Source organism: Corythoichthys intestinalis, chromosome 2 (genome assembly GCF_030265065.1).
Source record: "Corythoichthys intestinalis isolate RoL2023-P3 chromosome 2, ASM3026506v1, whole genome shotgun sequence".
Taxonomy (NCBI): domain Eukaryota; kingdom Metazoa; phylum Chordata; class Actinopteri; order Syngnathiformes; family Syngnathidae; genus Corythoichthys; species Corythoichthys intestinalis.
In genome coordinates, this window is record NC_080396.1 from 20,770,309 (window position 1) to 20,797,637 (window position 27,329).

A 27,329-nucleotide genomic window follows, 5' to 3' on the forward strand; every position below is an offset into this window, starting at 1 on the left:
GACCACATAACGTCAAAGTCGGCGGAGCATTTGATTCGAAATAGCTAAAGATTGCTGAATATTTCTAACGGCCAATGTCACTCAATTTACGTCCATTACAATAATAGAGCCCAGAGAAGACGTTTGCTGCTTTAAGATGGCCGCCGGTTACTAACGACAGTTGTCCCTCCTCCAGAGCAGCAGGTGACGCTGTTTGCAACTGGAGCGCACAAATTAACCCGGAAGATGAGAGAGGGCGTCTGTTGTGGGTGCTGTACAAATGACATTATGCAGCTAGTAGCGTTATCCTTTCTGTTCAGGTCATCACGTTATAACAACTTAGAGTGGCTGCTAAAATAGTTTATTAGCTTTGACATTGCTTTGCAGTGTGCGTCCCCTTTACTGAGACTGGAAGACTAACGCATTATTTCACAGTATTTTATCTCTAGTAACGGCGAAAAGACGAATATGCAAGTAGATTATTTGTGAAGAGCAAGCCCTATCCACGGTAAGCAAATGACAATACCGCAAGTTGCAGTAACAAACAGAAATTAACTTGTTCCCAGTTGCCTTTTAAATAGTCACCGCCTTCCATGCTAGTCGGGCCCAGAAACGACCCCCAAACTACGCAGCTAACGCGTGTGATTTTAATTAGAACGTAAAAGAACTCAGAATTCTTTAAAATCAGATGTGATGTTGATGGACGACCATCTCGCTCGTGGTTATCAAAGGTATGGCACGGACACAGTCATACGAATTTGGTCAAGTAATTATGTTCTTATGACGCTGCGGACAAGTCTTGAAGTCATTAATATATTTCATAAAGTTGCTGGCGCCTGCTTTGAGTGACGAAATGTTTAAATGATGTCGCTTATTTGGCAGGGTTAAAATAATAATTAAAAAATCTTACCTTGAAGTTTTGTTGTTGTTGTTGTTGTTTTGTTTTTTAGCACAAGAAATAGTCAAGATTAATAATGACTTGATAAAGGTCTTTTTGCTTAAATCTGTTGGAATGTGTTTATTATTTCATTTTTTTTAGTTTTATTATTTTGAATGCGTTTGGATGTCTAAAAATATTTGTGGTTATATTATACATCTTCTAATAGGGGTGTGACAAAATATCGAAATGGTGATATATCGTGATACTTTGTATCCCAAAAGGTTATCGATATGCTCCTGCAAGAATCGAGATATCATTTTAAAGAGGTGTCAATATTATAGGGGAAAAAAAAGGAACCAACAAGTTGCTACCAAAATCTTCCACCATAATAGTGTCTCGGTTAACTCTAAGGCTGCCATTGACGGTGCTCGACACCCAATCCATTTAGACTGGGAACGTTCGTTCATTCAAAACCTTCATTCAAAACCAGAGCATTCACAGTCATCATGTCAGATTTTCAGGGCATTTTTAGGTCACTTGTTGCTCATTTAAGGGCATTTCCAGGTCATTTCCTGTAGTGTTTGAGTCACTGCCTGTTCATTTGGGTGATTCCCAGGTCTGTAAAACAAAATGAACAGGAAGCGACCCATGAAATACCCCAAAATCAACAGGAAGTAACTGAAAATCAACAGGTAAATGACTTTAAATGGTCCAAAATTACGTCATCGCCTGGCATTGGCTGCTACTGACGGCAATAGACGTTCAATCAGTTTTAAGTGGGAGGGTTCGCTGCCACCCTCCCAGTTCAAATGGATTGGACATCTACTAGTGATAAACTCATTCCAATTCACAGCAGAAGCTTGTTTTTCTGTTTATTAGTTGTTTTTAGAATACCCGAGAATGATTTCCAGACCCATTTATTGATAATTGTTGTATCGCCATATCATCAGATCATCGTTATCGTGAGCTTTGTATCGCAAACCGTATCTTATTGTGAGGTACCAAGAGGTTCCCACTCCTATCTTCTAAATTACCCTCAATTCTAAGTTAATTCCAATGAAAATGTCCAATTTCAAATCCTCTTGACTTTCCATGGAAAATATTATTGCAAATGTTTCACCTTTTTGTAATTTAAGTGACAAATCTTCAGACTCCACTTTTACTCTCACTTCATGTGATTTCATGACAACCTACAAATAATATCATAACGTGTTCTTCTAGTGCCATGTCTCTGGTTTTCACACGGCCCAACACCAACGCAATCCAAAGCAAGAAGGATAAAAGACAAATGGCGGAGGTGAACGCGTCGCCACTCAAGCATTTTGTCACAGCGAAGAAGAAGATTAATGGGATCTTTGAACAGTTGGGCGCCTACATTAAGGAAAGCACATCATTTCTGGATGGTAACTTGTTTGACTTTTATTATATTAGGACTACAATTGTGTTTTATGGTCTTTTCACGTGTTGATATCGGCTTGTCTCGAGCTCGACTCCCCAAAATTAGTTCTTGTCAAAGGAAAATTTTGTGCTCTGATTATGTGGTCAACTTGAGTGTACTTCAACTCATAAATCATATTGTTTTTTTTCTACAGAAGAAAACCTATTTGAACAGGAATGCGAAGACCTATTTTTTTATATCCACTGTACATGATTTTTATTTTAGGGAGCCACATATTTATTAGTTTTCTGATAATGACTTGTATAACTCCAAGAATCCATACCGATATTAAATCGATACTGATTAATGCGGTCGTGCACTTAACTTGTTATTGCTAATTGTATAGTGATGCTTTAATAATGGTAAATGTAACAACTTCAAGGTTTTCCAAATAAACATTTTTTTGAAAAATAAGAACAACTGAAGTTATAGAAACTAAATGTAAATGTTAGTCCATTAATTGTTATAACTTTTTTGATCTATGTATGTAAATTTTAATTAAAAATAGCAAAGGAAAAAAACTTTAAATATTCTACTTTTCAAATGTTTAATTACCGGTAAAAGGGAGTGATAGTTTTTTTTAATTCTTTGTATTTTTTTTATCTTAATGTATTTATTTACATTTTCTATAAGGAGATAACTGTAAATATGATTTAAATATTAAATTATGAAACAGATATTTATCCTTAAAAATGCATTTATTTTAAAATTTAAAAAAAAGTGAATATTCTGATTTCTACAATCCTTTATTTTTCTTTCAGGAATACCGAATTGTACTCAGATTGTATATTAGTGAAAAAATGTATTCACATGTATGCACATCAGGGTTTCCCCCAGAAAACTTAGAAAGCCTGGTTGCCTTGGTTAAAATGCACATATGTATGCTTTTTTATTTTTTAAACATTGGACTTTTTAATAGACTGTTCAAGATATGCCACTGTTATTTAAGCATTTCTCAAATATACTGGAAAAAGCTTTGCCTGTGAATTAAATTATCCCCGCCCCCCACACACACTGCTAGATGCACACAAAAATGAAGAGTTGGATCCAGTCACGACAGAAGAACAGGTGCAGGAGGTTCGAAGTTACCTCAGCAAAGTAGCAGGGATTGGAGAAGTGCTGGCACGGAGGCACATGAAGGTGGTGTTTTTTGGGAGGTATGTGCCTCTTCCAACCTGTAAATATCTGAATTCACAATAATCTTAACAATGAAATTAATTTTTTCTGATACAGATTTTTTTTTGTTCTCTAGGACCAGCAATGGCAAAAGCTCAGTCATCAACGCCATGCTGTGTGACAAGGTGCTGCCTTCTGGTATTGGTCATACCACAAACTGTTTCTTGAGGGTGGAAGGAACAGATGGAAATGAAGCCTTCATTCTTACTGAAGGTTCTGAGGAGCGGAAGAGCATTAAGGTTTGAGAGCTTTTTAATGCAGGTGGGTATCATGATCAATTTGCCTTCAAGTAAGAATATGTTGTTGTGTCTACATTTCCAGACGGTGAACCAATTAGCCCATGCTCTCCACCAGGATGAGGACCTAGAAGCAGGCAGCTTGGTCTGTGTCATGTGGCCTAAAGCGAAATGTGCTTTGCTCAGGGATGATCTGGTTTTGGTGGACAGGTCAGGCATATAGCTTATACACACTACATTCAGTAGCATAATGATGATTGACTATAAAAAATAATCAGCAAGGGAACTAGTAAATCGGTTTTCTTTATGCAGAATAGTTAGACATACAATTTTGTGTGTGAAATACATCTAGTCATGTAGCTTTTCTATTTTTATTCAGCCCAGGTATTGACGTGACCACAGAACTGGACAGCTGGATCGACAAGTTCTGCTTGGATGCGGACGTGTTTGTACTTGTGGCAAACTCTGAGTCGACGCTGATGCAGACGGTAATTCATATTCACAAAAACTTTTCATAAATAGAGGGCTTTAGCTCTCTGGGACAGCATCCCTATGCTCAAGCAGTCAATTTCAAAGCAATATTACATTTGGGAGAGTGGGCACTCCTTTCCATCATGCCTCTAAATTTCATCACTCTCTTTTCTCACCAACTAGCCTGCGAATTTCATTTACATGGGCTAATCTGTTATCAGGTGTTTGTGAAATTCCTTTTTTGACCTCACCGACCTTTGACATCGCAACCCCCAGATTTCGTGACCTTCCGGTTCATATTACAAAAAATAATCTCTTGCCTTGTTCTTGAGATAGCTTGACCAGGAAAACATTTCTGACATCTGACATCACTACCCCCAAATTGAATCACCATTTCCGTTTCATGTTACAGTTATATCCTGCAAGTTTGATAATAATCCCTTTTTTTTCCCTTGTCTTGAACACATACTTTTGACTAGAGGTGTGCAAAATTTCCGATTCTTAGATTATTCACGATTCGGCCGTGGAAGATTTGAGAACGATTCACAAACATCCAAATTCCGATTATTGAAATATGCCAAGTAAAGCGGAAGTACAACACACTCAGCGCGCCGCGCGGTCTGCGGGACAATGAGGAACGGAGCGAGAGTCGCTAAACATCATGCTTCTCATTACCCGGCCCCTCGGGTAATGCCAGTGCTCAACTCACGGCTCTAGCTCAACTCATGCCACGAGATAAAAAAACACAACAACTTACCTGACTGCTGCCGAAAAGCTGCTACAAAGTACATCCACATAATGTTACAGTAGATATCATTTATATAGGACTAGATGCAATATAGATTCGATAGCGTTAGCAGCACATCTACAAAAAGCTAGATGCGGGCGTTAGTAAACGGCCGCCATCTTAAAGCAGTACACTTCCCTGCAAGGCTGTTGTAGCGAACCTTCCAAGCAAACCTAATTAACTTTTTATCTAAACTAAATCGGTAAAATACTGACTTGAATCTATCTTTAAAATAGTTTTAAAACTTTCACGTGTCGAAAGTAGACAAAAGGGAAATTATGGAATAACGGGAGCAATTTTAACAACTTTAACGGTTGATTCACAACATTAAATTAATTGAATGTAGTTTAAAGCTGCTGATACAGAATGGGGACTGGAGTTTTTTATTTACTGTTATTTTTGTATATTTTTTTACTGCTATATGTTAACTTGATACTGAAATAGTAGTTTGGTTTAGCCTGAGAGTATTTTTGAACAATTTTGGAACTAATGTACAAAACATTTTTAAAAAATGAAAAAAATGGAGGGGGGTGCATTAATAATCGTTTTATAATCGAATCGGAGCCTCTGAATCGTAATCGTAATTGAATCGTTAGGTGCCCAAAGATTCCCAGCTCTACTTTTGACCTCTGTGACCTTTGACCGCATCACCTCAAAATTAATCAACTCTTTCATTTCATATTAATTCTGCAAATTTTATAACCCTTTTATCCTTTCTTGATTTATCTTGATCACAACATATTTCTGACCTCTGTGTCCTTTGACCACATTAACTCAAAATTGTGTCACCTTTTCCATTTCATATTACAAATGTATCCTGCACGTTTGATAATAATGTCTTTATTCTTTCTTGAGTTATCTTGAACACAACATGCAGACATTCATCATTCATTCATCTTCCATACAGGTAGTCACCGGGTTACAGACGAGTTCAGTTTCTAGGCTTGCGATGTAACCCAAATTTCCATGCAAGTCGGAATTAACCCTCTATGTACCTAAAAAAAAAAAAAATAAATAAAAAAATAAAAATAAAAAATAACTGTCCTAAAACATGTATTATACGTCATATTAATAGGATCAAGTAAATAACATACTATGAGGTACATTGTGTTAAATGCCTTTATAGTGAATGACTATTCGGGCTTTAAAAAACAACAACACACTGACTAGTGAGGCGCTTTGCTGAGGGGAAAGGATGTTGTGGAACGAGTAAGGAGGTGAGAGATGGCTTATATCAAGGCGGCTCGGGGACGCCTCTCTTAACGCGACCCCAAAAAATTGAACTCAAAAAAACGGATCGGGACTCACAAGAGGTGTCTGCGCCGGGGGAAAAGCAGCAGCAGCAACAGCAGCAGCAGCAGCGGCAGGCGCATTGTCAGTGGCCAGAACCAGAGGTCGGGGCAGGCGTCATGACACTCCAAAGCCTAAAAGTTTGCTTCTCGGGCAGTCACATGAGAACCGGAGATGAAAGCGGGTGGAACCTGATGCCGTCAGGAACTACAGGACGGCAGCGACGCTGCTGGGGGAGGAGGCATGGCAAGAGCTAGATACTTGTTACGCGACTTAAAAAGCAAACAAACAAAAAACACAATTGCAGACAGAATGGTGGACAAGACTTCGCCATCGTAAAGTCAAAATCGCTTAAGTCAGGTACTTACGCGTAAGTCGTATTTTGGGTTTAAAACCCCAAATCGTAGACTGTGATGCAGAAATGCTGAACTACTTTTAAGTTTTATGGGTTCTATTAGGGCTGGGCGATATGGCCTTAAGTACATATCACGATAAATTGAGCAGATTTACCTCGATAACGATAAATGACAATAAATTCGCCCAAGCAAACAGTTATATAATTTGAAAATTTGAATCAATGCATGGAATACAATTTAACAGTTTCTCGTTAAATTTATTTACCAGCTTTCAATTTAACAATTGCACATGCAGTCTAAACACTAGCACTGTCGTGTATTACAAATACTGCTTTGAACACATCTTCACAGACAAAAGCAATGACACAGGCTTAAAGAGGTCAACTTTAATTGTGTAAATCACACTTAATGACGACACGATCTCCTGGTTGAAATAGACGACATCCACTTAATTCTATTGAAGATACTGTATGTAATGCTGAGGCAATTTGTCAACTTTACTTTTAAAAAGAAACTTGCACTGTTTATCCAGTAGATGGGGCTCTTGCAGTGTGTCAAACAGTGATTCAATTTAGGGCAATTGTCTTAAAAGTGGTTCATTGTTTCAGAAAGCCTCGGTTTTTCCATCTTTATCTGGAACCCGTCAAGAGTTTACTTAATGTCGGGTGAAAGTTTGGCGAAGCTAACTTAAGCCCGACTTCATCCCGTTTACTTGTAGCGTTAGCCGCTAGCGTTAGCTGCTAGCGTTAGCCTACCGGGCTTCTGTTTGATTGGCTTCCTGAAAACCATGTGACTCCAAACGTAAGCGCACTGTCTGCTTTCTTAAAGGGGAATGAACATAGCCGAACAACACAGAGTCAAAGCGGGATGAAAAGGCTATATTTTCTTCTTTTATTAAATTACCGAATTTACCGACATGGTCAAAATTACGTCGGTCATCGTGAAGAATTTCGGTAACGGTAAATTTTCGGTTTACCGCCCTGCTCTAGGTTCTATACTTTTTTTTTGTTTTTTAAATACATGTCGAAGTAATTTGGATATGATGTGAGACTTGGATTTGAGATATACTGCATTTCAAATGTCTCTCTGTAGGAGAAGTCGTTTTTTCACAAAGTCAACGAACGACTTTCCAGCCCCAACATCTTCATTCTCAATAACCGTTGGGATGCCTCAGCCTCAGAACCTGAGTACATGGATGAGGTTAGCCAGGTTTACTCTTGTTAAAACATCATTCTGTATGTACTGTACAATTGAACTAGAGTACAATAAATGATGTTTGATATCCTTTTTCTTGCCAGGTACGCCGCCAACATATGGATCGCTGTACTAATTTTCTGGTGCATGAACTAGGTGTTGTGGACCAAGCTCAGGCCAGTGATCGCATCTTCTTCGTCTCTGCGAAGGAGGTTCTTCAGGCACGTGTGCAGAAAGCTCAAGGAATGCCTGAAACGGGTGAGATTGGACTTTTTTTCACCAGGCATGAAAAATGCTCACCTTTTGGCGAAATTTGCCGTTTTAAAGTCAAAAAGGGTGACTTACTTGAATTGTGTAGATCCGAGGACAAAATTTTTAGGAATGGAGGTCGTAATTGCATCTAACTAACTAACGACATGTTTTATTGAAGTTGCTAAGCCTGTTGCGATATCCAATGAGTCCATTTGTCGCAAGGTAAAATGAGGGCGATCATTTTCACGGCTGCGTTTTATCATCGCGTGCATGCGTGCGTGTAGATGACATATGAGACTCCAGTTCATTTCACAGATGTTTATTGGTTATCAACATGCCGTAGAATTACAGTTCAGACATACAAAATAAGGAAACCCATGTATATTAAACACTGTAAACGTTAGCATTGCTACATTGAGACTAATGGGGGAAAACAAAAGACAACCTACTTTAGCCTGCTTTAAAAGATTAGCAGTCTTCTCCAAAACTCAAACTTGTGGTTAAAAGGTGACACTTGAAACATTAAAAATCGCTGGTTAACAGCATTTGCAAATGAAAATATGAAAAAGAAAAAAAAATCTATGTGTGACACCATAAGCAGTGACGAAAACTGCTTTTTTTGCGGAGTGTGAAGCAGTTAGCGGTTTAGCGAACTTACTTCCGGTGAACATTTCAAAATAAAAGCACGTCACGTTCATATTCAGGAGTTAATCCCCCATACTTCAGAATTAATACTATAATATGTAAATATTATAATACTACAGAATTCAGATTCTACACTAAGAATAGCTTTAAAATGAGACCCTTTTTCAAAGATACGATTGGCAATGAATATTATAATTATTATACTATTATATATAATAATTATAGTATACTATAATGCTAGATTTTTTAAAAGAATTGTTTTGAGTAATGTTGGAAAGGCGAAGTCAGTGTTCTCAATCTGTTTACATTCCATTCTTTTGCACTAGTAAATGCTATCAACATTTGACCTCATTGTTTATGTGTGATTAATTATTATTTACATGTTGTACTTTAATAAAGAATTTAAGTGTTCCAAAATGTTTTTGTGAATTAATAAAAGCCAAGAAAAATTTCAGTGCTAAATTAGTAAAAAAAAAAAAAAAAAATTAGTAATTTTTTAATTTTTATTTTTTATCAGTCGACTAATCGTAAAAATGGTCGGCTGCACAAATCATTAGATAATTTGAGGACTAGGGGTTGCATTATCTTCATTACATTCAAATAAGAAAGGTCATAGAACAGTAAACTCATAAAAAATTAGTTACCACTATAGTTCTATAGTCAGCCATTTGCATGCAACACAAATGTGAGTTGGAAGTAGGCCTGCCGCGATAACAAATTTTAGTGTGCGATAATTTATCTCATAAATTATTGCGATATGCGATATTATTGCGCCCCCCCAATTTTTTTTTATTTTTTAAAACCAATTTACAATAACACAGTGAGAATACAGTATATATCAAAAGATCAAGTACACCCATTTAAACGCGATAAATGTTTCCTCTTAAATTCAAAAATACTTTTTAAGAAATCACAACTAAAATCAATAGACCATGCCTCTTTTAAGTAAAAGACAACAATATTAATACCGCACAGAAACACAGAATAAATAAAATGTCTTTTTCAGGAAAATAAATTGCACTTAATAATTTAAGCATTTAAGCAAATAAAAACTTTTCCCCTCATAGCTTCTGCTATGGCGTTCCATGTGTAATAATTTGATTGTATGTTTTCCAAGGCACCCTGAACGCAACGGTGATGTTTTTTTGTTCATGTGACGCGGCAGTGAGAGAGAGAGAGACACAGCCTGCCGACTGCCGAGAGCCACAGGTTGAGGAAGTGTTCTTAGCGCCGTGTGTTAATAAAAAACAAAGTTTTCAGCACGTCATGTGTTTGATATCATTGCCAGAAAAACCCACATAATAGGACACCATACAGCTTCCTTTTTAATGTTGCCCGTATAATGATGATCTGCTGCATCATAAATCACTTTGTGACTTTTCACCTCCATGATGGAGCGTTCTTCGTCCATGTTCGCTGGTTAGACCGTGATTAAGCAATTGGGCTATTGAATCCAGGCCCGGCTCCGCCCATTTTGACGGCTGCGTCTCCGGTAAAAAGCCTGAACCATCCGGCGGGCTCCGGCACAGTGGAGATGCCCCGCAGTCAATCCGGAGCACTGACGCAGCCGGTATACGTTGAACAATAGAATATAATGGGAACGGATTGACCCCTGCGCTATTTTTTGCTGGACCCGGAACAAAGATGCATTTTGCGTAGTTGGTAACAAAGAAGCCGAACTTTTAACAGCACGTCTGCTGCACGCGCACATGCACGTGCACGCGAGGCGATAAATCGCAGCGGAAAAATTACCACCTTCATTTTTATTTACCGTTCGATAAATGGAATTATTGCATGTTGCGAAAGGCTTAGTTGAAAGGATATTCATTAATTTTAAATTCCTTTCCCTAAGAGCCAGTCCCAGAACTAAGTGTATGTATTATAGGAAATTAAGTGTAATGTATCGTATTACATTTTCTTCTCCTTTGTGTCAGGTGGAGCACTTGCTGAGGGATTTCAAGCTAGGATGTTTGAGTTTCAGAACTTCGAGAGGCGATTTGAGGTAATGCTAAAATGTGTAACCACTTTGAAACATTCAGAATCATGAATTATACTCCTTGTATTCTACAGAATTTAGATTTTTTTTAAGGACAGCTGGTCAAGAAAGCGAAACCATTTATTTATTTTTTTTAACAAAAGGAAAGTTTTTTTTAAATTTTTTTTTTTTAACTTGACATTTTTTATGCGACGCGTAAATAGTATTTGCCTTCCCTTGGCGAAAAAATGGGATCATGAAGCAGGCATATTTAGTTCTAAACACATTGGAATTAGTCCATCATCATTCATTAAAGCCCCATTACTGTTTTTTGTGCTGACACTGATTTGCTCATGTCACTGCTGTGTTTAGGAATGCATCTCTCAGTCAGCGGTGAAGACAAAGTTTGAACAGCACACAGTGCGGGCTAAGCAGATTTCTGAAGCTTTGCGACACATCATGGATGCCGTACACATTGCTGCACAGGAACAGAGGTTTGTGAAAATGGTTGTGATGAATAAATTTTATGACTTTTTATTTTTTAAACTATCCAATGTACAGAATCCAAATTCTATCAGGTTGTACGTTGTGTAAAATGTAAAGAAAAAAGTCGTAAAGTGATTTGCAAACACTTTTCAAATATTATTCAATTGAATATACTGATGGGTGTTCTGTTCAGAAAAAGGTCACAATTTTTCAAATCTTTTATTTTAATTCATATAGTGTCATTGATGATGATAGACGTCCAATCATGTGGCTATTTGCATTCGTATGCTGTGAATTTCAATTGACTTTTCCACTAGTGGACATCCTATCCATTTCACATGGAGCAGACGTCTATCACTGTGAATTGTAGGCATTGAGTTAAACCTGTTATTTATTTATTTTTTCAAGGTTTTGTTTTTTAACTGGCAGTTTTTAAGCAATATGCCATTGTATGTTGGCATTTAGCTAGCGGGTGAAAAGCAAAAAATGTACAGGGTGTTCCAAAATGGTTGACCCCATTCTAAATGCCCATATCTCGGAAACTACTTGACGGATCTTAGTGAAACTAAATACACTTTTATGTTGAAGGTCATATGTTTTATTGGTTTAATCTACAAAGAAAAGTACAAATATTTGATGGTTCTATGACATATTTTCATAAATGTTCAATATGAGCGCCGCCTGTGACTCCGCACACGTCGAGTCGGTATTGGAGCTCGTGCCAAACTTGAAACACAAACTTTAAATTTTTGGTGCCAAGTCCTAATTTGTTTTGTAGTTGGTGCCTTCTTTCAAAATTTGTGAAGAAGGCACGCTGCATTGTCTTCGGTGACTGAAGACAGAATGCCTTTTCTTTTGAAGTGAACGGCTTTTTTTAACCTGAAAAGATAGCAGTCCCAAACGTTACACATAAAATCTTGAAACGTGTCTACACAAGCTGTGAAAATTTGTGGTCATTCCAACGAAAATAGTCAAACTTATTGGCATACGAAATTGGGTCAAACATTTTGGAACACCCTGTATTTTGTATTTTACTGCACAGAATGTGTTATTATCCTTATGCGTGTTTAGCTTTACAGTTTACCTTACCTGGAGTTCAGTGTATAATAAACCACGTGGAAACTGTCAACATTGGACTGTTTTTGAGGGAGCGTTTAAAATCTGCCAAACTAGTCAGTTAGTAATCGATGTGGTTAAATAAATATGACATGTCTTATCACCGAGGTTGATTTAAAAAAAAAAAAAAAAAAAAAAAAAAAAAAAAAAAAACTCTTTGGAATCTTCTAATCGCCCAGTTCTACTACTATTTAATTTTCCAACGAATAAAAGTTAATTTGTTTGCAAATATTCTCTCATTTTAAATTTGATGACTGTCATTATATGCAGACTAGTGCTGCAACGATTAATCAATTAACTTGAGTAATTCGATTAGCTTCGAATCAAATTTTGCTGCTTCGAGTATTCGTTTAATTAGAGTTGCGTTGTAATGGTTTGTTTGGAAAGTGTTTGCATTTTGTTTTATTGATTCGGGTGGATAAACTGCCCTCTAGTGGCAACAGTGAATATGACATACAGATAACTAATTTAACAAGGCTGAATCCAGCTGTTCCCTGTTAAGAGCAATATTAGGTTTTTGTTTGAGCTAATGTTTTCTAATGCATTCGTAATTTAGTTTAGTAAATATATTTAGCCTTTTTTGTGGGAATACGTGTTTGAACAATTGTTTTAAGACCATTGTAAAAAAAAAAAAAAAAAAAAAAAAGTTTTTTTAGAGCATTTAAGCTAGCACACTTTTGCTATGCAAGTTAGCCAATTGTTCTTGTGTTGTTGCTAGATCCTCATTCATTTTTTTTTTTTACCGTTTGAGGTTAAGCTTAGGTATTTGAATTTATTTTTAAATGAAAGTGTAATTCTGCATAGTTTGAAGAAACACTTGGGATTTTTATTTTGTATTCACATTTAATGCCCTTTCGAAAGTGCAATGTTAGCAAACCTTTGTTTTGCATCTCCTAAAATTTATTCTGCAACACATTAAATTTCCTAATCTGATTACTCGATTATTTTAACCAGCTAGTTAATAGATAATTCCCCTACTGAAATAATCGATAGCTGCAGCCCTAATGCAGACCAATACAATTGGGACAGGGGAAACAAATGACTGGAAAAGCTGACAGCTACTTAAAAAAACAAAACAAAACAAAACAAAACAAAACACCTGTTTGGAATAATCCACAGGTGAACAGATTTGAAACTGATTAATGTCATGATTCTGTATAAAGTCGACATCATTGTGTAAAAAAATATTACCATGTATGCTTAGTACCTGCGCAGAAAACCATTGTCAGTTAACACAGCTATTGCAACAACATCCAGAAACATTACCGGTTTCTCTGAGGCTGAAGTCATCAGACACTGATACAAATTAGTAATGTGTACTAAATTATGGCGAACAACATTTCAAATTTTTTTTTTTTTTTCCGGAAAGCTTGGGCTTGGTGTTATGCTGGCCAGAGATGAAAAGGAACGTCGAGATTCCTTTTAGTTAAGTTCAAAAGTCAACATCTGTGAAGGAAAAAGGTTGTGTTAGTGCTCACTGTTCATGACGTAGCTAACATGCACATATGTAAAGACAAACTGTTATTTTATTTCTATTGCATAATGTGTGGTCGTGTATTTGGTTTATAGAGTTTACTGTCTTGAGACCAAAGAGGACCGTCAAGATCGCCTGGAGTTTATAGACAAGCAGTTAGACCTGCTGACGATGGACTGCAAGGCCAGGATAAAGAAAATCACAGAAGAGGTTGAGAGACAGGTGAGCACGGACATGCTTTCAAAACTATGTTTGACATAAAATGAGCCACAGCGTAGCAAATTTACTTATTGGCAAATTCAGTTTGGCTTTGTACTGTTATGTTGAAATTCTTCCAAAAGAACGCTATTTTTAGAATGGATGATGGTCTTGATTCTTGCAGTTGAAATAGTTTGTTTATTTCCAGGTGTCTAATTGTATGGCAGAAGAAATCAGGAAGCTCCACGTTCTAGTAGATGATTTTCACATGGACTTCCATCCCTCACAAGTGGTCCTCAAGGTGTACAAAAAAGTGAGTAGCAGTACAGTTTTAGCATACTGCAGTTGTTTTGAAATCTGGTAAATAAACACCAACATGGTTTCCGCTGGAAATTTTTTCAAAGATTGGTGTTGGAGAAGCCCACCATGTTTTGTGAAAAAAAAAAAAAAAAAAAAAATGTTGACAGGAATTTTAAAATGTTGACTATTATGTGGTATTATAAGAAATTAGATAGTTGTTAGATAATACATCTGTATAGCATTAGTACACACTATTAGTAGTATAGTAAGTATAGTAGTAGATGTGGGAGCCACACCCAAAAATGTGCGAATTCTAAAAGTTTAATTTTTTGTTTGTTAGGAGCTCCATCGGCATATAGAAGAGTGTCTTGGAAAGAATATGTCAGAAAGGTGCTCCACCACAATCACCACTGCTCTTCAAAACACACAGGCAGAAATGATAGGTAATTGTAATACTGTTGTATATAATGTAATGTTGACTTTGTTGTCATTTTCATTGGACTCTTTTGACGCCATTGACAGCGCTAGACTTCTAATCCATATTAAGTTGGAGGGCTGAATTTGTTAATTCGCTGCCACCCTCCCAGTTCAAATGCATGGACATCTGCAAGTGATAAGTAATGTAATTGACAGCAGATGAATGAAAAGAGCCACATGATTGGACATCAATCACCGTCAATGGCAGCCAATGAGTTTATCGTTGCACGAGAATACTCTTTGTATATCACAGTTGGTGAAATTGTTTTTTATTCATGTGTCATACAGAGGGCCTGAAGCCTCTTCTGCCCAACTCTGCGAGAGAGCAGGTGGATAAGCTGGTTCCTCGCCAGTGTTTCAGTCTTAGTTATGACCTAGCTTGTGACAAGCTTTGCAGTGATTTCCAGGAGGATATCAGCTTTCACTTCTCTTTGGGCTGGACGATGCTGGTCAACCGCTTTCTGGGGCCCAAGAACACTCGACGGGCGCTCATGGGTTACAGTGACCAGGTAACTACATAATGTACACACATTGAAGATGGATAAATGTTTTTTTTTTTTTTTAATAATATAATCACGAAACTTGAAAATAGTGTCTGATTTGTCGAATGAACAAATACTAGTAAAAATTTGCAGGGAAACGCATTTCTGCATCTCCTGTTTTGTGACCAATGAACTTACGGAACACTCACTTAGGGGCATGGCAATACGAAATCCCGCTCATCTCAATGGCCAAAGTACTGTTGCTTGTCATGAATATGACAGCAGGCAACAGCAGTATGGACGACAAAAAAAAGTAGCATGGAATTTTTTAAAAATAGATTTTCCGTTTACCCTTAGGGTTTGTTTTTCACTTTTCTTGATGCACAAAATTTTCTGCTTTACATGTTAAATTATACAGTTTTAAAGTGAGCAGGACAGATATTTTCAAGTTTTATATTTCTAAAAATTTATTTTAAAAATACATTGCTGATAATTGCTTTTCAATGTGCTTAATGAGGGACACTCAAATATGCACTTAATGCAGCAGGACAGATATTTTCAAATTTTATATTTTTTATAATTTATATTAAAAATACATTGCTGATAATTGTTTTTCAATGTGCTTAATGAGGGACACTCAAATATGCACTTAATGCAGGTTTGAATCAATAATAAAAAAAATACCCATACACAAAAAGAGAAGAAAAGTGTGACTGTTCTGAGGTCGACTCTACCAATAAGGTATCGCTTTTTCTTTCTTTCTTTCTTTCTTTTTATCTCAGGGAGTTGGTAACCCTACATGAGTACTTAAAGGTTATGTGTTTGATAAAATTTCAAAAGATTGATGTCATGTTTGAACAGAAAATGATAATCGGCTATTCTCCAAATTCTTTTCCTGATTAAGCAGATGATATGTATTTAGGGTATATACAAGTTAAAATAAAGACAATGACAGTAAAATTTTAATACCATTAGCCATGTTTTTGGACAGCTATATCCTTGGGAAGATGTTTAGTGCATTTATGGCTACTATTTACTGTATTTCTAATTGGCTTTATTTACACCGTAATTATATTGTGGTCACTTTCTGCCACAGATACATCAACAACTTAACATTTAGTTAGCCTGCCACATGATAGACAACGGGTCGTGTTCGACCTATAGATAGGTATTTTAGCTTGGGAATATCAGGGCAACGTGTCGTAGTGGTCCCCCCCTCCATATCTTAAACTTTCAATAATAGAGACTGGCCTGCAGGGGGAGCACTTGACAAAGAAAGCACTTTTTTCTGCCCTCTGAATTTCTGTAAAGACTGCTCATATAGTGCTGTCTTGTTTTCTCTAAACCACTGTTCTGTTATGGTCTTCGGTAAAAACTGTCTGGGAAAGAGATGCAGTATTGAATTTGGCAAAATCTAACTTTCAAGCCTCTATGTTAGAGGCTATCCTACGTTGATATCCATATATTTGTTTTCTCCAATGCTTTTTCCCCAAGGGGAACGCCACAATATGTATGAACATGTGTATTATTAGTTAAATAATGTGGACACTAATGAAATACATTTTTAATTTTTTTCAGGAATTCTCTCTGTAGCCTACCATATACACAGGTGGCTTGAAGTTCTGTTCTGAGGCACCCAATTTGGGCAAATTTTAAAATTGTCCTATATGCATGTGTGATACATCATTGGAAAGCTTAAAATCTTATCTTTGGGAATACATTTTTTTTAACAGGAGGGCATTTTTTGACATCTAAAAGTAGGTCAATTCACGTGAGCTTTACATTTCTCATTTTAAAACAGGTTTTGGACACCAAACCCTTCAAGTCACATTTTGCAATGGAAAATTCATTGAAATCAATAAAGGGAAGATAATTTGACGAATTTTGAAGCAAAGGAAGTATTTATTTTTTATTTTAAAAAATACTTGAAAATGACATTCTGAGATCCAAATAAAACTAAAAACTAAATTTTGAAGAGGAAGTCCACCCTCTTTTGCGATGTGGTGAGGAACAATTTTTAAGTTTTCATAAATCCTGAAATATTTGCATAAGATTTAAAAATAATATGCCTGCAGTAGGAAATCATGACCTACTAATCGGCCATGAACAAAGCTCTCCTGCAAATGCATATGAAAGCCCTTGCTCACTCAGAGGCCGGGATCGTAAACGTATACAGTTATCCCTTGCTACTTTGCGCTTCAAACATCGCACCCTCAGTCCACTGCGATTTTTTTTTTTCAATTTAAAAAAAAAAAAATGCTGGATTTTATAGAGATCTCTCATCTGATCATGTACAGCCTCTCACTCTCCCTTCTGAAGCTATTCTTTCTCACCAGGCAGCTGCAGCTTGTTAAAGTTAACGGTGAGTGACAAGGGAGCTACTTTAACTTGCCAGAGAAGCTTTTTTAAAGGCGCCATCTCGTTTAACTTGTTAAACATTGGCTGTAGTGTAGTGTGGCAATTCATTGTGTTGTGTGCTGTTCTAAGCAGCATGAGTTGATCTGAGTTCACTCATGCAATGAAGCATTTAATAAATAATTATACTCTGGGGGAAACAAAGGGGGAAAATCATGTCTTATATGTATTTAAGCTACATCTCTACTTCGCGTATTTCGATTATCGTGGGGGGGGGGTCCCCCATAAACTGCCAAAAACAAGGGATGACTGTATTAGAATATCAGATTTTACTGCATAAAGCGCTATGTAATGAAAACATTAATATAGTCTGCTGTACGGTCTTGTTCTCAAAAGCACTATGCTTTGTGCAAAGTTAAATTCGATTACCAGCCAAATAAAGAGCAAGTAGGTGATTAAAAAAACAAACAAAAAACACCTGGAGTCGAGGCTGACGTGACACGAGCCATGTTTAGCTATGCCTTGTAAAATGCACAGTGTTAGCCACCTATGTAACAAAAGTCCACTAAGTAACTTTACATTACAAACACGAAATGCAGGTGAGCTGAAGAAAACTTCAGGAAGAAGAAAGCAATGAGCAAGCGCCGAGCTTCCCAGTTCCCAAGCAGGTTTCAGAGACACATTAATTTGAAGTGGATACTATCGTGTAATTACATTGTTTCAATCTAAAAACTAATTTTATCGCTTGTATCACTAAGTGTGAAAACACAGCAGTGAAATCCGGGACTAGGGTGTGGCAAGACCAACCTCAAAGACAAAACGAGTGCTCTAGATTTTAATTGAGTTTTTTTCTTTTTTAAAAGATTTTTTTTTTTTTTTTAACTTTTCGTTGTTTTGATCGATTAAAACTATTGAAAATGCTTCAGTAACGAACAATGTACAGTTATGCTATAGTTTATGAGGACGATTGAACTAAGTGACCTATTTAACTCATTCACTCCCAGCCATTTTTACTGGAGCAAGGCCCTTCGCTCCCGGCCGTTTTACTGGATTTTGACTGATTTTGCAAGGCCCACAGAAAAATTCTGTTCCATGGAACCCACCCACCAAAAGAAAGATTAGACTCTCTTCTTTCAGCAGAAAAAAAAATAGTAATTAGTAAAAAATAACTTGGTTTGAGCAATTTTCCAATTTCTGATGAAAAAAAAAAACCGAGAAATTGAGCTTTTTGTGAAAGCATACATTTCAATCAAAACTTTCACTTATACACAGCTATTTTTTTGCTTTAGTTACATCCCAAACATCTGAATAATGTTTTCCTTTTACAAAAAAGATAAACAACAAGACAAATAGAGATTTTGATAGCAAAGTAACAATTTATTTACACATAACTAACTGAAAGATGACACTGTTCTGGCCACGACAGCCGGTTAAACTTTTCCCTCATCGCCGTCCGTCTCATAAAGATGAATTTTTTTTGAGTCTCTGCGGGCTCTGCTCGCGAGCAGCACAGACTCAAAGGCATTCTAGTGGTCCCAGTTGTTCTGCTGTTTGTCCAGCGCCTGGCATCCTGGGCGTCCTACCGGTTGTTCTGCTCGGTCGTCCGCCGCCGGTGCCCTGCGCTACTGCCCTCCAGTGCCCAGTTTTATTGCTTTAAAATGGATTTTCAGCTTTGGAGCTAAATTGAATCATGACCCAGAGATGTCTTTTTTTGAAAAAAAAAAAAAAAAAAAAACGTAAAAGATACGTCTTTGGGACACTGAAACAATTACAAATAGAACGTATTTATACGTTTTTGGGAGCAAATTAGTTAAAGAGGCTTTTTTTCAGTCTGACTTAATTTGCGTAAAACTTAAACTTTTCTAAACTAAATAGTAGATGCAAATTAAAGATTCTAAGTTAAAAATGTTAATGTTAAGGTAATTTGAAAAATAAAATTGCTCCTTATTTTTATAGATGGGTTGGAAAAAAACAAAACAAACAATCGCGATTTGTCCGTAATCGAGGTCTCAGGGGTAAAATGGACTTTTAAAATAGAAAAAATATATATATATAGGCCTGGGTTCAAATTGTGTGATTAAACTGCTATGGCAGCATGTAGACATACTGTTCCATCAAACACAGCAATTTCTTTTAAACTTAAAATACAGTAGTTTATCTTAAAATTGTGTGCAAGGACACAAACTGCTTTTCAGTCTCATGTGTTTTCTGCCACATGTAGTAAAGTGACCTGTACTGCGCAGCAAAAAAGTAATACAAAAACAAATAATGCTCTTTTGTTTTGTTGTCTATTAATCCAGTGATTCACCACTCACGTTCCAAATATCCCAAAGCAATTGTTCGCAAATAACTGTTGGAACTTGAAATGTCTGCCACTTAAATTAATGAAAGTGTTCCTGGAAAAGTGTGTCCAAAGGGCAGAACAAAAGTGCAGAAAATGGAACCCCTAAGTTAGTCACGGATACAGGATTCAATCAATTGTTCCTACTTTGTTGATGTCATTTCTGAACTAGTTTGTCAAAGCTGATGAAGTCCCTTCTTGCAGATCCCTCGAACTTTGGCACTTACTCCGGTCAGTGCCAGCATGCCTCCATTCCCACAAAACTCCATGACACAGGAGGAACTGATGGTCTCCATGGTGACTGGACTTGCTTCTGTGACCTCCCGTACTTCCATGGGCGTCCTTGTAGTTGGCGGAGTGGTGAGGACACAGTTGTTCATAAGTCATTTTATTAACAAGAAATAACAGTGAATCTCGACTGTTTTTATGACTACAATTTACATCAGCAAAAAAATGCACAATGACGCAGATAAAAACATAGCTCAAATTTTTGGGTGGAATCCTCTGCTCTGAATTTAAATTAGTTTATCACTAGTAGATGTCCAATCCATTTGAAGTGGACGACTGATCGTCCAGCCAATGAGTTAAGCATTTTGTTGAAAAAGCCATGATAGCAATTACTTTACATTCTCATGATTATGCTGTAATTTAATATTATTTTTTTTTTCCAAACATAAAAAAAGGTACTATTGGTAATGTGTCAGCGTCAGCCAATACATACAGCCAGGTGTCTGAGTAGGTATCAGGAACCAAAAAAATGGTATCGTTGCAATTCTAGTAGGGGTGTGACAAAATATCGAAATGGTGATATATCGTGATACTTTGTATCCCAAAAGGTTATCGATATGCTCCTGCAAGAATCGAGATATTGTTTCAAAAAGGTGTCAATGTCTTCAAAAAAAAAATTGAAATTAAAAAGGAACCAACAAGTTGCTACCAAAATCTTCCACTATAATAGTGTCTCAGTTAACTCTAAGGCTGCATTGACTGTGCTCGACGCCCAATTCATTTAGACTGGGAACGCACGGTCATTCGAAATCAGAGCATTCGCAGTCATTCTGTCTGATTTTCATGGCATTTACAGGTCACTTGCTGTTTATTTTAGGGCATTTCCAGGTCATTTCCTGTTGAGTTTGAGTCACTGCCTGTTCATTTGGGTGATTCCCAGGTCTATAACACAAAATGAACAGGAAGTGACCCATGAAATACCCCAAAATCAACAGGAAGTAACTGAAAATCAACAGGTAAATGACCTTAAATGGCCCAAAATTATCTCATTGCCTGGCATTGGCTGCAACTGACGGCCATAGACGTTCAATCCGTTTGAAGTGGGGGGAACCCTCCCAGTTCAAATGGATTGGACGTCTACTAGTGATAAACTCATTACAATTCACAGCAGAAGCTTGTTTTTCTGTTTATTAGTTGTTTGTAGAATATCCTAGAATGATTTCCTGACCAGTGTATCGACAGTCGTTGTATTGCCATATCGTCAGATCACCGTTATCGTGACTTTTGTATCGCAAACCGTATCGTATATTGAGGTACCAAGAGTTTCCCACTCCTAAATTCTAGTATAAACAATAAAATGAACAAAATAATAACTATGCATCTGTCAACATAACATTAAGTTATTTACATAACTGTAGCCTAAACAACGCAACTTGTTTAGCAAACTCTCGATCTCACAGCAAATCATTATAGAACAGGTGTCAAACTCAAAGGCTGGGGGCCAAATCCGTTTTGTGCGGCCCTCGAAAGTACATCTTCTCCATGGACTTTGTTTCTCTTGAAAATAGTATTTCAATACCATTTTTGTTCACAATGAAAGATCAAGATTGCAGAAATCATAATATTTGCTGTTTCCCTTCAGACACTAACAGTGCTAGCTTGTTTACTGATGTAACAATGAGAAAGTAGGACGGATGTTTGCAATATTCGGCACATTTTCGCTGAAAAAATCAATGTGTGTTATCAATGTGATTAAGGTCTAATGTCTTCTAGAATCACTTAATTGATTTGGCTTCCTGCTTGCCGCTGCAAATATTTTAATACACAGTAAGCCGACTGGTGTTTCCTCGTCTCCCACTGTATTAAAGTCAAAGCCAAACGCCAAACACTACATACAATTCGTCATATTTCCTCATCTGAAGTCTTCATATCTCCAGTGCTCTTTGCTGTGTGCTCTTGTTGGCTTGAAAAATACTGCGCAAACTCTGAAAATGAAGCGCTACTGCCACCCGATGAGTGTATGTGCAATTTCACTTTATTCTAGTACGGCAAAAAAGTATTTGTCCCGAGGTCACATACGCCACCCCCGGCATCGCTCTGCCCCACTATTTGAGAAGTACTGCATCAAAGTATTCATTTTCAGTAACACTTTTGAACAACTTTGCCAACTCTGGAAGTAGAGAGCATGCATTAAGCGCCCTTCTTGCAGTTGTTAGTGTGAACAAAAAAAAACTGATTATAAGTTAGCTCAGCCGAACGATTGGAAAAAGTCTCTTATAGTCCTGAAAATACAGTACATTGTGGGAACTCTGCAAGGTTCTGTGTTAAAAAAGCTCTTGTGGCACATGCAGATCTGGAAGGCTGTGGGTTGGCGTCTTATCGCGCTGTCCGTGGGTCTCTATGGGCTTCTTTTTGTGTACGAGCGCCTCACCTGGACGACAAAGGCCAAAGAGCGCGCCTTCAAGAAACAGTTTGTCGACTACGCCAGCGAGAAATTGCAACTCATTGTCAGTTACACTGGATCTAACTGCAGTCATCAAGTCCAACAGTGAGCATTCATACATAATTCAGGTTAAATTGATGTTTTTCTTAATACAATCATTCTTTGTCATCTTGTGTGTATTGCTGCCTATGGTCGACAGGGAGTTGGCTGGGGTGTTTGCCCAACTCTGCCAGCAGGTTGACGTGACCCGGCAGAATCTTGAAGATGAGATCACTGACATGAATGGCAAGATTGAACTACTGGATGCTATGCAGAGCAAGGCTAAACTGCTACGGTAAGAACCACATGACACACTGCGTTAGGGATGGATGAATTTTAAATTAATATCGAAGATTTAGGGGAAACAAAATGAGATTGATCTCCGTATTCAGCTTACATACTGTACTTAATCGACCGTAGCATGATGTAATTGGAAAATTTTTAATTGAGCAGTTTTTGAACATTCCCTCGAAACACTCAAATTTTGATGGTTTTCAATGTTTTTTTACACTCTGGGCGAGTCAGACTGTAAAGTTAAACACAAATACCCCCAAAAAATTACACATATTGTGCTGTAAAACACTTCGTTTTTTTACCTGCTAGCTCAAAGTGAGTAATTTATTAAATACAATAAAATGAATGAAAAATAAAATTAGCATTGCTTTGATATTCACACACAAATCGAATCGTAACATTCACTGACAAGAATTAACACTCACTGGGATGTGCGAGTTGTACAGTGTATGCTCCCAAAAACAAGTTAAATCAACATTCTTTGCCAAAAATAGGTTCTCAACCAGGGTTCTTTTGTCAACAACTGTTATTCAAAGGTCCCGCAGGTCCTTAAAAATAAGTCTTAAAATGTCCTAAATTTAGAATCTGGATAGTCAAGGTCTTAAATTGTTTTACATTTTATGAAAAACTGCAGGAGGTATTAAAGTGCCTGTCACACGAAAAAGCATGTTTATTTCATAATACACGCGGTATTTTATGCCCCTGAATGATATGGACCGCTTGGATGTGTGTGGAAGCGATTGCTAGTTTTATTTAGTTTTTTGAATCCCGCGCCATGAAAATGAGTGACTTCCGGCTTCGGTCTTGCATTGAGGAGGAGGGCGCTGTGACGTGTACGGTAGAAGACGTCCTCTTCACGCTACAGTGTACTGTTGTGTATGAGGACGGAGGATTCAGCTGATTTTGCGGATTAATACGTTTATTTTTCGCATCACGCCAGTCAAACGGCTGCAGAAAAATCATTCTGTATGAGGGAGAGGCGTATGCGCCTTTTTGGAGTTTCAAAAGGTTCCCATTCACTGTGGATATTGGCCAAGCCCTACTACTGTGGGACCATTGGACTTACAAGGAAGTGAGTAAACATCTTGTTTTGTATTATGTCAAATACGAATACAGCGATTACAAAGTAAACACTACAAACTTCCTTTAAATAAAGGACTACCGGTACTTACGTTTGATCATTGATAGGCATGTAAAGAGCTCTCCTAATGCTCATTAGCAGCAGCACGTTAGCTGCACAACAACTCCAGCCACCCTCCTCTGGGAACGAACTGTAAATTGCTCTCCGCCGGGCGGTTTGCCGATCCGCGAAGACAATCGACAACCCGGTCGTCATTTCAAGTAATCCAGGCTAGTTATGTGTGATTTTCCGCTTCGAAGACTTTGAAGCATCACTCGGTCCGGGTTAGCATGTCGGCTAGCTGTCACGCCTTCTGGTTTGTTTACATTCTCCGAAGCCGGGGAAGGGAACTGACATATGTCCGATTTAGGTGTCATAAAATATCGTTCGGGAGGTGCGACAGTAAAGGTGAAGTCGACAGTTTTGGCCATTATGGAGTAATTTTGCCATGTCATCCTGAATAAATGCATTTTTATTATTTCATATTCCATTCAGCACAAGACTGTTATTTGTCATGACCATGTCATTTATTTAGCAATTGGTGAAAATACTTGGATAAAAAAAATATCCTGTAAAAATATTGAAGTAAAGAGACAGAAACACTGACATTTTGCCGCTCTCTTCGTCGCGTTTTCCTCGTTGTGAGTAGTTCCCCCTTGACGGGCTGACTGGTCCTTCTCAAGCCATTTATATAGCTATTGGGGAAAAATACTTGGATAAAAAGAATATCCTGTAAAAATATTGGGAGTAGAGAGACTGAAACAATGACATTTTGCAGCTCTCTTCGTCGCGTTTTCCTCGTTCTGAATAATTCCCCCACAATGGGCTGAATAGTAAAACCGATGAGTCCAGTCTACCGCTGACGTCATCCACCTGTTGGGGATGCTAAAGCCCTATAATGGTAGGCGTGGCTAAGCGGCAGATTAAAAGACTAATTTCTCGCCATCTGTGCTTTGCTAAATTGTTGTATATAGTCGAATCGTCTCAAAATATGATTCTAATTCACATAATAATGCCATTTAAGACTTTTTTTCTCGTGTCATATGCTCTTTAAATTTCCAGAAGATGCGTTTAATGCCAGGGAAATCTCGTCTTCCCATGACATCATTTCCTGGCTATTCGCGGTTGTAGAGGTGAGCAGGAATATGCTGAAATGGAAAAGTGTAAATTTAATAAAAAATGGAAGGAAGATGGTTTATTTAAGAGGTAGTTGACCCCTAGTGAAAATAATAATGCCCGGTGCCAAAAAAGCTAAATAAATCCAATGCATTATTTTATTATATTATTTTATATTTGAGAGGTAGGAATATTATTTTTGTTGTGCTTTCACTAAATGATACTGTAGCGACTTAAATGTTCTTAACTGCCCAAATCCATGATGGGAATTTGAGCAACCATGAGTCACAGTGGTTTCTGCAAATGGTATATCTTCTCTGCGTTGAGTACATTACATAGTGTTAAGAAAAAGATCATCTATAGTTATTCTTCCCCATGTCGCTTGCCACAATAGTTATAAACAGTTGTGGAAGAGATGCCACTGCTTAATCCATTAAATAGCGCGGGTCCAATAAATGCCTGCGTTACCAAGTCACCCTTCTTGGTAACTGGCGGTGCTATGGACCGGCGATTCATGTTGGCTTGTTGTCATCGGTTGGCTCGGTTCGTCCGATTTCCTCCTGAGGAAGACGGCGGCGTACATATAAACACCGAGAGGCATTGGATGGCTTTTTGTGGGTACTTTTATTAACAAAACAAAAGCATGTGGGGGACGCAGCACTTGAGCCTGCGCTAACTGCGCACTTTCTCTACTCTCTCGCTCCCTCTCTCGCTTGACCACTTTCTTCCTCACTGCTCAATCTGACAATGCTGGTCACATTGAAAATAGGCAAGGCAAGGCAAGGCAAATTTATTTATATAGCACAATTCAACACAAGGCAATTCAAAGTGCTTTACATCACATGAAGATCATAAAAATCACATTTAAATCAATACAACGTAAAAACCAAGACAATCAAAATCGGAAATAAAATTGTACATAAAAATTGCATTTAATAACAAATAGAATAAAAATAAATAAATAAAAATAAAACAAAAACTACTACTACTAATAATAATTGAACTCAGCAATGAAGATAAGCACAAGAGGAATTGAAAGCAAGTAGATTGAAATATATAGCCAGTTATGGATATGCAGTGCTAAACAAAAGCGTTTTTAAAGCTCTGATTTAAAAGAGCTAACAGTTTGAGCATACTTCAGACGTTCAGGGAACTTGTTAACAGTTAACAGTTGATAACGGCGCCACCCACACCTGCGTCCACTCCACTTGCTTGTCTCTGCCCTTAGCTCTCAATATACTTCAAACGGCGCCATTGTAGTCTGTTCGCAGCAATGCTTGAGTGGGTCGTTCCGCGCATGCGTTAATTGCGTTAAATATTTTAATGTGATTAATTTAAAAAATGAATTACCACCCGTTAATTTTGACAGCCCTAGTTTACATATTTAAATGTTCAGATATTAAGATTTGAATAAGGCAAAATAACTTGCTTTTTCTCTCAAATATATTGTCATAATCATTTGTTTCTGATGTAATGTAATTATTTTATGTATAAAAATTAATTTGGTGTACAAAAAGTCTTTTTTCAAACTTGTGTCTTGAAAAAGAGGGGGTCGTCTTATAATCAGGGCCGTCTTATATTCGGGCCAATACGGCGATGATTTTCATTTCAAAGAATGTTATACTAATTGGAAAATCTCTTTATTATCTTTGAAGGGGTGGTTGCTTTTTTTTTTCTTAAATTAAATAATGTTTGCGAGAGGCAGAGTATATAATAGTTACAGATTTACATCATGTGAATGAAATGTTAAACTCCTTTCTTATTATGTTTTCCATACAAATTATTTAAATTTACCAATAAAAAAAATACAATAGAAATGCCAAGTAAAAAAAATAGTGGGTGCATTAGTAGGCCATGTTTTATGGGATGTCTCCATAAAGAAGTCTTAACTCATGTTAAAGCAGTGTTTCATTCCTAGTTTGTGTGTTTTCTTGTCAGGAACAAAGCGGGCTGGCTTGACAGCGAGCTCAACATGTTCACCCAGCAGTACCTCCACCAAAGCAAGTGAAATTGACAAAGCAAGCCACCTGAGAACGTTGAATGCAGAAGTGAATGTTGGGGGATATCTAGTAATAATGTTTTTCTTTTCCCCCTGTCTGTATAAAAGTGGGTCCCTGTCTGATTCGTATTTATTGAGGTAGACAATGCATCAAGTACACTAAAATGACAGAGTGATATGAA

The 27,329-nt window shown here is 37.3% G+C and overlaps 1 protein-coding gene across 1 annotated transcript; it reads left to right on the forward strand.

Annotated features, from left to right (window-relative positions):
- Positions 1-209: 209 nt before the first annotated feature.
- On the forward strand, positions 210-27,329 carry mfn2 (mitofusin 2). Its single transcript, XM_057858749.1, has 18 exons — positions 210-487; positions 2,081-2,262; positions 3,319-3,454; positions 3,550-3,712; positions 3,795-3,919; positions 4,089-4,197; positions 7,706-7,813; positions 7,912-8,065; positions 10,639-10,706; positions 11,052-11,173; positions 13,851-13,977; positions 14,162-14,266; positions 14,594-14,696; positions 15,019-15,239; positions 20,113-20,268; positions 22,488-22,684; positions 22,779-22,913; positions 27,087-27,329. The coding sequence occupies exons 2-18, from the start codon at positions 2,085-2,087 to the stop codon at positions 27,154-27,156; spliced, it is 2,277 nt and encodes a 758-aa protein (XP_057714732.1). The 5' UTR covers positions 210-487; positions 2,081-2,084; the 3' UTR covers positions 27,157-27,329.

Excerpts from the sequence above, each read along its gene's own strand:
- mfn2 (XM_057858749.1), top strand. The coding sequence starts at position 2,085 with ATGTCTCTGGTTTTCACACGGCCCAACACCAACGCAATCCAAAGCAAG. Across the intron at positions 11,174-13,850 it reads ATTGCTGCACAGGAACAGAG|AGTTTACTGTCTTGAGACCA; the intron begins GTTTGTGAAAAT and ends TTTGGTTTATAG. Across the intron at positions 13,978-14,161 it reads CAGAAGAGGTTGAGAGACAG|GTGTCTAATTGTATGGCAGA; the intron begins GTGAGCACGGAC and ends GTTTATTTCCAG.